The 14162-nt window shown below is 33.5% G+C and overlaps 2 protein-coding genes across 2 annotated transcripts; one reads left to right on the top strand and one right to left on the bottom strand.

Annotated features, from left to right (window-relative positions):
- Nucleotides 1–999: 999 nt before the first annotated feature.
- On the top strand, nucleotides 1000–8792 carry LOC133296261 (glutamine--fructose-6-phosphate aminotransferase [isomerizing] 1). Its single transcript, XM_061495207.1, has 11 exons — nucleotides 1000–1291; nucleotides 1401–1573; nucleotides 1719–1830; nucleotides 3053–3198; nucleotides 5262–5426; nucleotides 5773–6133; nucleotides 6228–6478; nucleotides 6578–6692; nucleotides 7591–7846; nucleotides 7924–8092; nucleotides 8382–8792. The coding sequence occupies exons 1-11, from the start codon at nucleotides 1051–1053 to the stop codon at nucleotides 8463–8465; spliced, it is 2073 nt and encodes a 690-aa protein (XP_061351191.1). The 5' UTR covers nucleotides 1000–1050; the 3' UTR covers nucleotides 8466–8792.
- Nucleotides 8793–12454: 3662 nt separating this feature from the next.
- Nucleotides 12455–13654, bottom strand: LOC133296266 (uncharacterized). Its single transcript, XM_061495214.1, has 2 exons — nucleotides 13095–13654; nucleotides 12455–12894 (listed from the first exon to the last, which is right to left on the bottom strand). The coding sequence occupies exons 1-2, from the start codon at nucleotides 13551–13553 to the stop codon at nucleotides 12850–12852; spliced, it is 504 nt and encodes a 167-aa protein (XP_061351198.1). The 5' UTR covers nucleotides 13554–13654; the 3' UTR covers nucleotides 12455–12849.
- Nucleotides 13655–14162: the final 508 nt, after the last annotated feature.

The raw sequence follows: 14162 nt of genomic DNA on the forward strand, positions 1-14162 counted from the left end.
CCGCGGGATCAATAATGATAATTGACTTAATATTTTAGAATTATCACCAATTTAACAATATTAAATTATTATTAATAGTGATAATTTAATTTTTGATTTTTAATAGTATTTGACATTTTGACTTAATAGATTTAATATCGATGGTATTAATTATTATTTATGAAGTTAATTAGTATTTAAATTGATAGTGGAATAGAAAAATCAATCATATTAATTATAAAACATTGATTTTACTCATTAAAAATTATAAGTAGATCTGAATGAGTAGATTATTTATTGTGAACCGGTACCATCATTTTTTAGGTGGTCCCTTAGTGTAAATAGAGGGTAAAATTGAAAGAGAGAGAAAATAACAAGGATAAAAAAGAAAAGAAAAAAATAATGATGTGAGAGAGAGCACCAAAAATTCAGTAGACCTGAACCATATTAAATATTTTACTGAACGAGAACATTAAAATCATGAATGAGAATAATTTCTTGAAGGAAAAAACTATTCTTATGCTAGATGTGATAAATTTCTCTCCTACACACTCTTCGATGTGCCATCTTTTTTTTTTCAAATGGTGAAACTCACAAATTTATCTCTATAACATGAGATAACTAATCTCCTTTAACATGATATTAATAAAACTCTTAGTTAAAATGGTTGGATATGAATATGAATATTTATTGGAGAGAAAGATCAAAGAAAAAAGAGGCCAAGGTGTAAATTGGAGAATGGCGGGTTTTGAAGTTTGACTGAAACGATCCAATAAGGAAACGCCACGTGAGGGGGACTGATGCGGAGTGAAATGACAAATTTATCCCCGAATGTTTGAAAATTGAATTGGAAGAATCAGTTTCCCCTTCACCGGTAACGTAACCGAAGGAAGGAAGCAGATATGGAAGTTTCTGATTCGTTCGTTTCGCGTGACACAATTGACTCACGACAAGTCAAAAGGCGCAATTTCAATTTATTTATAATGAAAACTACTGAGTCTGCTTCGTCGTCAAGATTCATTTTAGCTTAGAAGAAGAAAAAGAGGAGAAAGAGAAGAGAGAAAAGAGAAAATGTGTGGAATATTTGCATATCTGAATTACAATGTGAACAGAGAGAGGAGATACATCTTGCAGGTTCTCTTCAATGGCCTTAGAAGATTGGAATATCGTGGTTACGATTCAGCTGGGATCGCCATCGATTCTTCTTCTTCTTCATCATCACAATCTCAATGCTCCTCCAATTCCGATCCTCCTCCTATTGTGTTCCGTCAAGAGGGAAACATCGAGTCTCTCGTTAAATCCGTTTACCAAGGTTTGTTTAATTCCTCTCTTTACCTTTATTGTAATTCTAGTTACATCAATGTGTCATTTCTACATATTTTAATATTATTATTATTTTATTTTATTTTTTAAATTAACAGAAGTAGATGAAGTAGAATTGAACTTGGAAGAATCGTTTTCTACTCATGCTGGAATAGCGCACACTCGTTGGGCCACTCATGGAGAGCCTGCACCTAGGAATAGTCATCCTCAGACATCTGGTCCTGGAAATGAGTTCTTGGTTGTTCATAATGGTGTTATCACTAATTATGAGGTTAACACTAATTGTTACCATTTTTTTTTTTTTTTTTATTGATTGTTTATGGTATTGTTATATTGTGCGTGCGTTTGAGGCATTTGCCAACCGTGTTGCTGAATTTTAGTTTCTGCCTTGTTTTTTTATGTTATGTATTCTTCAGGTTTTGAAGGAAACTCTGGTCAGACATGGCTTTACCTTTGAATCTGAAACCGACACAGAAGTCATTCCCAAGCTTGCAAAGTTTGTTTACGACAAAACCACAGAGGAAGCAGGTAGTTTTTATTGCTGAATCGATGAAGTATTTGCATTGTTTCCATTCAGAGAATCATATGGAATTTATAGAGTTAATAAACCCCATGAAACCCTGACTTGCGAGGGCACGTGGAGGGAAATCTCTCTAAGCAGCCTTACCCTTGTATTTTTTTTTTGCAAATATGTTGTTTCCTTACCAATGCTCTAGCTTCACACCTTGGAGATATAGTGGAAGACTCTGATACCAATTGATACGAACTTTGGGAGAACCTCATCCCAAAAGCTAGCTTAAGAGGTAGGAGATCCCAAAGTTCATATAAACCCCACATTAATAACCCATATAACCAATGTGGGACTCCAAGTCTCATACCTTGGAGTAGGATCGTAACAGTGTAGCACTGGATTTCTCAATAGTACAGGGTTAAGGTTTGGGAAGTTTCGTGACCGTTATTGGCTACCGGTAGAAAAGGCCCCTCCGTAATTATTTCACACAATTGAGTTCATGATATTTTGTTGATGTAAATTGTAAAATCTGTATAAATTGTGAAGAGGAAGTAATGGGGATAGAGACTAACAAAATTTCCATTTTAATGCTGCCAAACTGATTTTTTTAATGAATTTGATTGAAAAATGATACTGGAGATTGGTTCCGAGTATGATAAACCTGCTTGTTTTGGAGGTTAAATTGATCTGCGTTAAGTCTGCTGGTTTTTCCATTTATTTGTAGTTACATTCAGTACAGTTTTTTTCAGAGGTTTATATCTGAGCTTCTTTTTTCCACTTCTAATCATAGTAGTTAATTGCGCCGCAATAGCGCCGCGAGCCGCGTCGTATGGGTGTTGCGGTGCCTCGCCGCAAGAAACCGCGCCGCGCTACACCGAAACGCAATAGCAGCCATTGTGATCGCATTTGCGGCTATATTGCTGTCATAAGGAAAAATGTCAATTTTGTCCTAAATTTAAATGTGTAACAGATAAAATTTAAGGGTTTTTTAGTCTATCCGCTTCTGTCTCTGTCACTTCTGCTGTATCTTCCTTTAAAAAATGTTTATTTTTGTCATTATTTCCGTCATATATCTATTCCGCTATTTACGCAACCGTAACCCGCTATAACGCTATAGCATTTTTCGGGGTTGGCCGCGACATGCCGCAATCCGCATTTGATAACTATGCTTCTAATTAAGAGGTTTCAATGCCATTATGGGTGATGTATGCTTAAAGTACTTTTCCAATCATGTTGCAGGTGGTCAGGATGTTACCTTCAGTCAAGTTGTTCTGGAAGTTATGAGGCATCTTGATGGAGCCTATGCCCTTATTTTCAAAAGTCTTCATTATCCTAATGAATTGATTGCTTGCAAGCGCGGTAGTCCGCTGATCCTAGGTGTTAAAGTAAGTTGAATGCAATTTAGTGATTATTTTTCTTAAAAAAGTGACCTATTTCAAAATTAATTTTCAAGGGTCTTTTCGCGGGCAATGACTGTTACTTTTTCTCTTGACATCGTTGATTATGCTTCTAGTCAGAGCACCTAAATATCTCTTAAGAAATATAGTTGCATTTATTGTATCTACTCTCTTTACTCATGAAAATTGGACACAATATATGCTGTTCACCAAAATGTTTGGACTCTAGCTAGTATATGCCGTCAGACTTTTGTTTAATAATGTATAGATTGAGCTTAGGCCTCACTTTATGCTGCTTGGTTGAATGAGGCAAAGCAATGATTGTCCATAACAAGTCTAAAAAGACCACTTTTTCTCCCAAAAGAGGCAACATTAAAAAATTATCCTTAAGAGTTCGCAATTCTGGCTTTCCTTTCCAACCATAGTTATCAAATGCGAATTGCGGCCGACTCCGAAAACGCTATAGCGCTATGGCTGGTAGCGGTATAGCGGAATGGAATCTTGATATACCACACATATAAATGCTCAAAAATAAGACATTCATTCATACTTAAATATATTATCACTATCATTCCAAAACAAATTGGGATTCTAAATATTGTCAGTCCATAACAAATTAACATTCCTTTTATCCCTAGGACCTAAATATCAGTAGCAAAAATCAAATCAATTCTTCAACAAAATATGATTATGAACAAGAAAGAAAGGTTGATTCATAATTATAGGCTGACAAAGTAAACAGAAATGAGTAATAATCTGTTAATATACACTGTTAAATAAAGCAGTATGTGAGGATAATAGGCTGTTATTATGTGAGGATACCTGTTAATAATTGACAAAGCAGAATGGGTACATAGACGCAAGAGAGTGGGTTGAGGGTTTCATTATACAACCCGATTAAAAAACCATAAAGTCCATGAAAAATGGCTGCTGGAAATTTAAAATGCAGGTAAACTTGAAAAAATCACGTCCTTTCACTTGCACCGTGAAAGGCCGCGATTGCAGCCGCAACAGGATCTTGTTGTGTTGCGGCCAATAGCAGGATTGTGTGCAATTGCAGCGCAATTGATAATTGTACAATGCTCACTACCAAAGAGCCTCGCCCTCTTTGCTCAATCCAAAACCACTAAAATCCCATGACAAAGTATGCTAAATTCTTTGTACAAATCAACCATTCATCACCAAATATGCCAAAGAGTCTACTCCTCAATTATCTAATAGTAGGACAGCAAGAAAATAAAAGTTGTTAGTTTCCAAATCAGAGAAACATGTGGCACAAAAAAAAAACTACAACTCCCCATTAAACCCCAACTAGCAAGGGCAAGATGAGGGAAATCCTTGTACGTAATCTTACCTTTGCATAGTTGCAAAGAGGTTGTTTCCCGTATTCGAACCCATGATCTTGCAAAGAGGTTGTTTCCCGTATTTGGAGAATTTTAGGTGGTTCCTAAACTTCCAACAAATTATTTGTATTAATTCTATCTGGCATTGCAGTACAAAGAAAGATTCACTTCTTGGAATCCTGAAGAGGGATAGAAATAGGAAAGTTTTCCCCATTTCAAAATTGAATGAAACTGGAAATAGGACCAACTGGAATTCACTTTGTAGTTATCTAATTTCACTTCAGATTATCTAATTTCCAAATCCTACTTTCCACTAATGGAGAGTGGTAGTCGTTGATAGAGTTACACTATCAAGAATCTTGAGTTATAATGCTTGTTTGTATGTAACATATGTGAAAGTCATGGAATTCCAATAAAAGAATTTTGAACAGAACAGCTGCGAATGCAGTGGGATGCATAGATTATGAATGAAAAAGGTGGGAGCCAGGAATAGGAAATAGAGAAAGATGGTTTATTAAACATCAAATCTTCCTATAATTTGATACTTGAGCCATCTTTCTTTTACTATGAATTAGCTTAGATTTCTATTTTGTGTTTCATAATACCACTTTTTCTCGTGTAATTTACTTTTCATGGTTAATAGATATTCAGTGAAGGTGAAGATTTTCTGATTGATAATGATTAAAGTAATTACTGCTCTGATTTCAGGAATTGAGAGAAAATAAAGACAATGGTTCAGCATTTGAGGATAACAAATTCTTATCAAAAGATGGCCAGCCCAAAGAATTGTTTTTGTCCAGTGATCCCCATGCTGTGGTTGAGCATACAAAGAAAGTGCTAGTTATTGAGGATGGTGAAGTAGTTCATCTCAAGGTACATACAGCACCCTCTCTTTTCAATGAAGTACTTGCAAGATGATGTCTTTTTACTCTACTTGGCACACTTCTTATCATTGAAATGTATAGTATTCTGACTCTGGGAAATATTTCTGTAAGAATGTATTCTTTGTAAAGATTGCTTTCATGATTTCTTAGTGGTTCACTACTTCACTTCATCTATCCTTTGCATTCCCCTTTCTGGCATGGTGAGATGGTAACTTGTATCGTTCACTGTTACTGTATGTTGCATATGCTGAATGGATTTGTGTGCCAGTTGCTTTGTTGTTTGTAATCATGTCAATTTCAAAACAGCATTTCATACTTAGAAATGGTTGTCTCAGGATGGTGGGGTTTCTATTTTAAAGTTTGAGAATGACAAGGGAGAACGTGGCACTCCCTTTTCCAGAGCTGCTTCAGTGCAACGTGCATTATCTGTTCTTGAGATGGAAGTTGAGCAAATAAATAAAGGACATTATGAGCATTATATGCAGAAGGAAATTCATGAGCAACCAGAGTCTCTAACAACCACAATGAGGGGGAGGCTGATACGTCGGGGATCTAGCAAATCCAAGTCTGTTATGTTAGGTGGACTGAAGGATCACCTCAAAACCATTAGGCGAAGTAGAAGGATAGTTTTCATTGGTTGTGGTACAAGCTACAATGCTGCTTTGGCAGCTAGACCCATTTTGGAAGAACTTTCTGGTCAGTGCTGTATGACTTTAATATTTTAGTCAGTTTTGCAGATTAAAAGTTTACGCGTGCTTATATTGTTTTATTCTATAACAATAAATTATAGGTGTTCCTGTTACTATGGAAATTGCAAGTGATTTATTGGATAGGCAGGGACCAATATACCGAGAAGATACAGCCGTTTTTGTTAGTCAATCTGGTGAAACTGCAGACACTTTACTTGCACTGCAATATGCTTTAGATAACGGTGCATTGTGTGTTGGGATAACAAACACTGTTGGTAGTGCAATAGCAAGGAATACACATTGTGGTGTTCATATAAATGCTGGTGCTGAGATAGGTGTGGCAAGTACCAAGGTAAATGTTGCACTTAAAGGATATAGTTTCCTTCGTTTCATTTTATGTTGTTTTTTATTGGTTTAACCAATGGTTTACTCCCATTTATAACTATTATAGGCATACACGAGCCAAATAGTAGTTATGGCCATGTTGGCTCTTGCAATAGGAGGTGATACAATTTCCAATCAAGCGAGAAGAGAAGCTATTATTGATGGTCTATTCGACCTGCCAAGTAAGTTTCTGTTGGCTGAGCATCTTGCAGGAATTGAGTACATTTTGTGGTGTCTGGTTATTGGCATCCTGCATGTCATATTAGAGTATTAGCATAATATTCTTATGATTCTCAAGTTTTAAAATTATATCCTCGTGCTACGATGAATGTCATGGCTACATGGTTAGGTTTAAATAAAACTAAAAACTTGAACGCATCTAGCCTATTTATTGTGTATTCCGTATAGGTTTCACAAATTATTTTAATGAAACAATTGTGCAAAAGTTGTGAGAGTGCAAACATTTATTTACACTGACAGCGTATGAAATGTTAACTTGTAAACAAAATATTATAACAAAATTAATGATGATGAAGGTGAGATGATATTGGTCATAATAGTAGCATTACAAGAACTAGTGATATCAGTTATGGCGGCAGCAGGAGCTATGATTGCTGAAACAATGATGTCAGTGGAGTTGGCAAATAATAACCGCATACATACATGTTAACAGAGTATTTAAAGGTGGAACTCTAGAAAACCGATGGGTGTTGTTGTAACTGAGCTGTTGTTTCAAGGAAATTTGTTAATTATAATTTTTCTTTAATGTGGGTGGGTTCAGTTGGTAGGACCAAGCAGCGTCAACCGAAAGGTTTGATAAGAACTAGTGTACCACTTTAAGCCTTGCGGAGGCTTGTGGCATGCCTTGAGCTTGCTTGGAATGGGAGAACTTTCCCTCGTAAACTTTCTATTGCCAAAAAACAAAAAAGAAAGAAATTAGAATCTCCAGGAATTCCATACAACCTTTAATCAAGCTAAAAACTATTTTTGATGATGAATCCTTCAAAACGCTACCAAATGCCACATAAAGCAACTTAGGAGCAGTTGTACAAGTAATCTAATTAACATGTTGGATTGTAGACAAGGTCAGAGAGGTGCTGAAGCTTGATCAGGAGATGAAGGATCTAGCAAATCTATTGATTGCTGAGCAGTCTCTTCTTGTTTTTGGGAGAGGATACAACTATGCAACTGCTCTGGAAGGAGCTTTGAAAGTAAAGGAAGTGGCACTTATGCATAGTGAAGGGATACTTGCTGGTGAAATGAAGCATGGGCCTTTGGCTTTAGTGGATGAAAATCTTCCAATTGTTGTTATAGCTACACGTGATGCTTGCTTCAGGTTTGTTGAGTAGACTGTTGAGTTGCTTTGTGATCTGAAATTAGTAGTTTGACATTGACATCTTTTATCTTTGACAGCAAACAGCAGTCTGTTATTCAGCAACTTCATGCACGTAAAGGTCGCCTGATAGTTATGTGTTCAAAAGGGGATGCCGCTTCTGTATGTCCTGGAGAATCTTGTAGGCTAATTGAAGTTCCGCAAGTTGAGGATTGTCTTCAACCTGTAATTAATGTAGTCCCATTACAGGTATATTTAGCATGCTTTTTCAGCTTTTTTACTGCTTTATTAGTGTCGAAGTTTTTATTATTTTTCTGTATGTGCGTATTGATTTTCTATTCATTATTATTTCTTGAGCTTCTTAGCCATTTTCTCATTTCAATATAAATTTCAGTGTCTGGATTTCTGATATGCAAGTTTTGCAGTTCTATTTCCTTTTTTATCTGCTAAAATCTTAAAAGGCTAGCTTCTCCTTGTTTATTCTACAAAAGATAATTTGTACGTGGTATATATTTCAACAAATTCCTTTCTGATGCAGTTACTAGCATATCATCTCACAGTATCGAGGGGATTTAACGTTGACCAGCCTCGTAATCTTGCCAAGAGTGTCACTACTCAATAAAGAAGTTTCATGAACACTTCAATTCTGTCTTGGACATATATCTGGGTGGCATACTAGCGCATCCTAAACTAAAAGATTTAGGCTCCCTGTTTTATTTACATAAAACATTCTCACCAGTCAGAATAGATATCAATCATTTCCTGAGGCATTTGATGTGTTTTTTTAATATGGTCATTACATCCTTGATGTATTTGGTTTGCTGAATCGCTTATTTTGGTTGCTGGAGCTCGGTGGCAATCACATAATTGAAGTGGTATTGTTTAACGTGAAAATCTTTTATAGCATGGCCTTGCCTTTTGCAGAATTAGAAACGGGGTTTAATCTCTCGAGTGGGTATTAATGTGTATCATGTTATAGGAGATAATTTTGATAATTTTATTTCCTATACACATGTAAAAGTGTGTGCGGTTTGTATTTTCTTTTTTTCTCTCTTCTCTTCATATGACTTCACATGAATCTCACACATTTTAATGTATTTTTAAAAAATAATTTTATTTCCTATAATATCATAAACATTAAACTTTAAAAAACACAGCCGTGTTTCTTGAGTTTAGCCAAAAAGATTTAGCATTAGAAATGAGTCAAGGACAAAAAAAAGAACTTGGATGCAAAGTTATTCACCGTAGTTGAATTATGCTAGTAACGTTACAATTTATGGCCACCGTAGCTTAAGTGCAGGACTTAGAACTCTTGTTGGCGTATAGTAATTTTTAATTAACCAAGCTTTTGTTCAGAATTTCTGGTATATTTTTCATGTCATTTAATATATTTTTCATGTTATTTAAGTGTTCGCTTATAATCCAGAGTACAGTTGAAATCTCTTAAAATTATATGCGTTAAAATGGGCTAAAGCCCACGAATTAGCTCACAAAGTTCTATATTAACCATAACTCATTAGGGTATTTTTTAACCTTAACGATTAAAGCTCTATAATTTAGTAGGCTGAATTAGGGTTGGCTCGTAGACCAAATTTTTTTCTTAATAAAAATTTTAATTATATAAAAAACTAAAAAATATATAAATTTAAATATTTATAAATATAAAAATAAATTATAAACATAATATAAGTAAAAATTGTTGTGAATTTGATAAAGAATATAAGAGGAAGTGAAATATGAAAGAAAGGAAAATGAAGTGTAGAAAGAAAATCATAGGAAGAATAAAATAAGAACGAGTATGAGCTTTTGAAGGTAAAGAAATATTATTATATTATGAATTCACCAAGTACCACTTTTTTCATCTAAGATATATCCTTATATAAAACTTTAAACATAATTATGGGAATAGATACAATTCAACATATCATTAGTGTGATGATTGTAGAATATATCAAAGATCATAAAAAAACAAAAAGTCACATGTTATGAACCATGTAAAAGGTTATCCATAATATTTTGCAACAAACTCTCTTGGATGTATTCTACAATTAAACACACCATTCGTATGATAGTTTAAAATACATCAAATGTCATGAAAAATAAAAAGTAACATGTTATGAACCATGTGAAAGGTCATCCATAAATTTTACAACAAACATAAAATTTTCAGCAGTGATATGTTTCAACAGATAATTTCATCAGCGCATCAATAAAAATAAAATTTTCTATTAACATCTAAGAATGTTATATATCTAAATTTGTATTGAAACATATTGTATACAATGCACCTTAGTAATTTTGTGGATAATAATAACTAATTTTTTTTTATAATGCTAGTAGTCGAAGAAAATCAATGTTTTTACTTTTAAATATATAGCATACTAAGAGCATACTGGTATTAAGATAATGTTTTCATCGTTACTTTTATTTTTCCACTAGAGTTGTTGTATTCTGTTATGACTCCTGATGAGTTGCGGTGTAAATGGGTTAGGCTAGGCTAGACTTTGGCCTTCATGACCTAAGCCTACGTAAAAAAATGATGAGCCTATCTGGCCTATTAGCCTATTAAAGGCTTAGTTTATTTACTAGGCCTGACCTATTGTTAAAAAAATAAAAAGGCCTAATATGGCCTATGAGGCCTTTTAGGCCGACCAAGTTACAAATTAAACTAAAATAAAGAAATAAGATATCTGATTCATTAAACAATATTTTCAGCAAGGGTCGAAATTACAAAAATTCTCAAACAAAATTTTTAACAAGAACACAAAGATTTTTAAATAGTGTTCATGACACCAAAGATTGATTTTTTTCTTAGTAGACTTAGGTAGATGAATAATATTTATGATAATTGATAAATATATTATTTTATTTTAAAGATTAAATAGGCTGGCCTATAGGCTTTAAGGCTAGGCGGTTACTTAGTTGGCCTAGGGCTTTTTTTAAAAAAAAGGCTAATCTATAAGCCTAAGCCTAATCTAATTTTCAGATAGGTCAAATTAGGCCAGGCCTAACATAGGCTAGGCTGTAGGCCCCTGTAGGCCAGCCTGGCCCATTTACACTCTTACTGATGAGAAAATCTTTATTTGATGACATCCTTTAATAATAAATTTAGTAAAAGTAGTAACTAAATTTTCACTTGTATATTTATACACAAATATTATTTTTTTTAAATTAAACTATTAAAAATTAAGAGGAAGGTTATACTTACAACCTTTTGTTTTTACAACCTCTTACAATTATATCTTAACACCGTTGATTTTCGCCAATCAACGATTATCATTTATTGTGAATTAATAATTAATTAATGAGTTTAATTTACGAAAATTATAACCGTTGATTGCGGAAATCAACGGTGTTAAGATATGGTTGTAAGAGGTTGTAAAAAACAAGGTTGTAAGTATAATCTACCTCAAAAATTAATTTATATAAAATATGTTAAGAAAGTGTTAAATATTTATTTGTTAAAATATTTTTTAATATATTTAATATGATAACAAAATTTTATGAAATTATAATTTTTGATTGCCCGTGGGCTGATCCTAACCCATTAGGACTTTTGGCTTGTGTCGGGATTTTATTATTGAGATTTATTTAACTTTGTGGGCTTTTTAATCCTAATCCATACGGGCTAGGGCCTAATGACACAGGTGACCCATTTTGATAATTCTACTCAGAACTCAGGGGCATACAGGTAAGTAGATTAGTTCATCTTTTATGTACTAAATTATATTTAAAAGATATTTAGATATAAAAAAGCGAAAATCCTCATATTTAACATGTTCAAACCAACATTAAAATCATATTTAAAGGGAAAGCATTAAATATGGAAAATCATAACAATACAAAGGTGAAAATAATAAATTTGGAAAATCATGACCATACAAAGATGGAAATAAATATAATCATTGGATCAACATAATTGATCTAGCGGTGAAATTGATTAATAGTAACTTGATAATAACACAACTTAGTTGTTACATTATCTTTCCCTTTAAAATATACATAAAAAAGATGACACTATTTAAAATACTTCAGTATCAATAAGTTTTCAGCAATTTTAAAATATATGACACTAATTAATTTATAAATGGCTTTAATGTTTCTACAGTGAATGGAGATAAGTTATATACATTCTCTCCCAAAACAAAAACAACGTCATTTTAAATTAAAAATTATAATGAAAAAAACTATTATAACCCTAAAATAAATTATAATTACAAAAATACCTTTATTTTTTCTCCAAAACGTTGTCGTTATAAGCTCAATATAGATAAGTTATTTACATTGACGTAGAAAAAGCCAACTCTTTATAAATTGCGTAAAACTCTCAAAATAAAAACCTTTTGACCTTTATCATTCGTAAAATTAGATATTTGCCAACTAAAGTCTAAAGGGAAGAAACTTCAATTTTCACTATTCACTAAATCACTAATATCTTGAATGTAGAACCAAACCGAAACATTATGGAATTGGAATACCTTGAGGAACAACCATTGATTTAACAGAGTTCAAAAACAGAAACAGCTGGAGAAAACGTCCCCAACCAAAGCATGACTAACTTACATGTAATTGTGTGAAATTGTGTGAATACGGGATCATTACAAGTAATAATACAAGAACAACCAACATGTTATGTTGTATTTTATTAAAAATAGTTGAGTCTAACACAACACATGGCTGAAACACTCGTATGGAAGAGAGAAAAAGAAAAGAAAAAAACAAGCCCAAAATACAGATAATAAAACTTTGGAATTATACAGATAATTCTTAGCAAAAGCAACTTGACCCGACATCCCAGTCTGTCACAGATTTTGTACATAGGCAAAGCAGCAGCAAGGCCAATGTCGTTAACAACCAAAATTGTCATCCTTTGTCCCTTGAGACAAGGGATTGATACAATCCAAGCAGAAAAGAAAAAGACTGTCACAATTTTAACAAGACCAACCACATGCACAGACAGGCCACTTGAGCTATAATTTGAAATGCAGCAACATTCTTATCTTTCTCTACCAAACTGCCCTCAGCACATCACCACCACCATCAGCATTATCCTGAACAAATTGGAAACCATATTAGTCATCATAAATTTCAGATACCCCAACAAAACAAAACAAAAATTCATAAATTTCATATACCAAAAAAAAAAAAAAAAAATTAATTTCAGATACCCAAATAAATAAAAATTAAAAAAACATAAATCTCAGATACCCAGAAGAGAAAAAATCATAAATTTGTATGATTGATGATAAACCTGGGGGTTGCAATCAGGAGGGTCCTCAAAGAGGGACAAAGAGAATTGTTTATCAGCGACGCCGACATCGAAGTGGATGAGACCAGAGCTGGGGAGATCAACGCGTATACCCTTAACGGGGAACCATAGAAAAAGCTCCTGAGCAGTCACACCGGATAATTCCCCGATCCGACCATAACCTAGGGTACCCTTGATGTTGGAATCATAGTGAACTTCGTTTTCGAATTTGGCGTTGCAAGGTTGTTCCATCCACACCTCGAATTCGCCACTGCTACCATTAATCGAATACCTTGTGATCCCTTTAGGAAGAAGCCCTACGGGTAACCCTTGTGCACGAAGCTCTTCGTATATCGTAGTTGAATTTGAACCATTTACCACTAACCACAACGTCGACACGCTCACAACAACAATCCATGGCAAAATGGAAACCCCACCCTCCATAGCCATAGCCATAGCCATCGATGTTTTAGAATTTTTTTTCAAGAGAAGAAGAAACACCAGATTTTGAATTTGGAAAATTCTGTGCTCTTTCTTCCCCTTTGATGTTTACCTAATGATAAACAAATTAATGTATTTTTGTCCATTTAGATACGAGTATTTAATAACCAACTTTTAATTCTAATTTATTAAGAATAAGAATTATGTAAATAAAAAAAAAAATTGGTAACCAAAAAGTTTAACTGGGATTAATTACCGATACAGCGATATCCATTAAGATCAGGACAAAAAACACTCCAACGCTTTGGAAATTTTCGGGAGGGATTATATTAAAAAAAGCTTTAATATTTCTACAGAAAATATAAATAAATTATCTATATTTCCACACACACAAAAAAAGTTATTTACATTTACTCTCAAAATGACATCGTTTTGCGTTGAAAAATTAAAAAATTATAATAAGAAAGACTATTATAATCCTGAAATAAATGTTAATTACAAAAATACCTTAATTTTTGCTCCAGAACGATGTCATTTTGGGTTCAATATAATAACTTATCTACATTGACAGTAAAAAAAGATGAACCATTAAAAAAATGAGGCAAGATCTTTTGATATTAGTGTCAAAAT

This window comes from Gastrolobium bilobum, unplaced genomic scaffold, assembly GCF_033153095.1.
Source record: "Gastrolobium bilobum isolate Gb01-03AN ecotype WA unplaced genomic scaffold, APGP_CSIRO_Gbil_v1 utg6327, whole genome shotgun sequence".
Taxonomy (NCBI): domain Eukaryota; kingdom Viridiplantae; phylum Streptophyta; class Magnoliopsida; order Fabales; family Fabaceae; genus Gastrolobium; species Gastrolobium bilobum.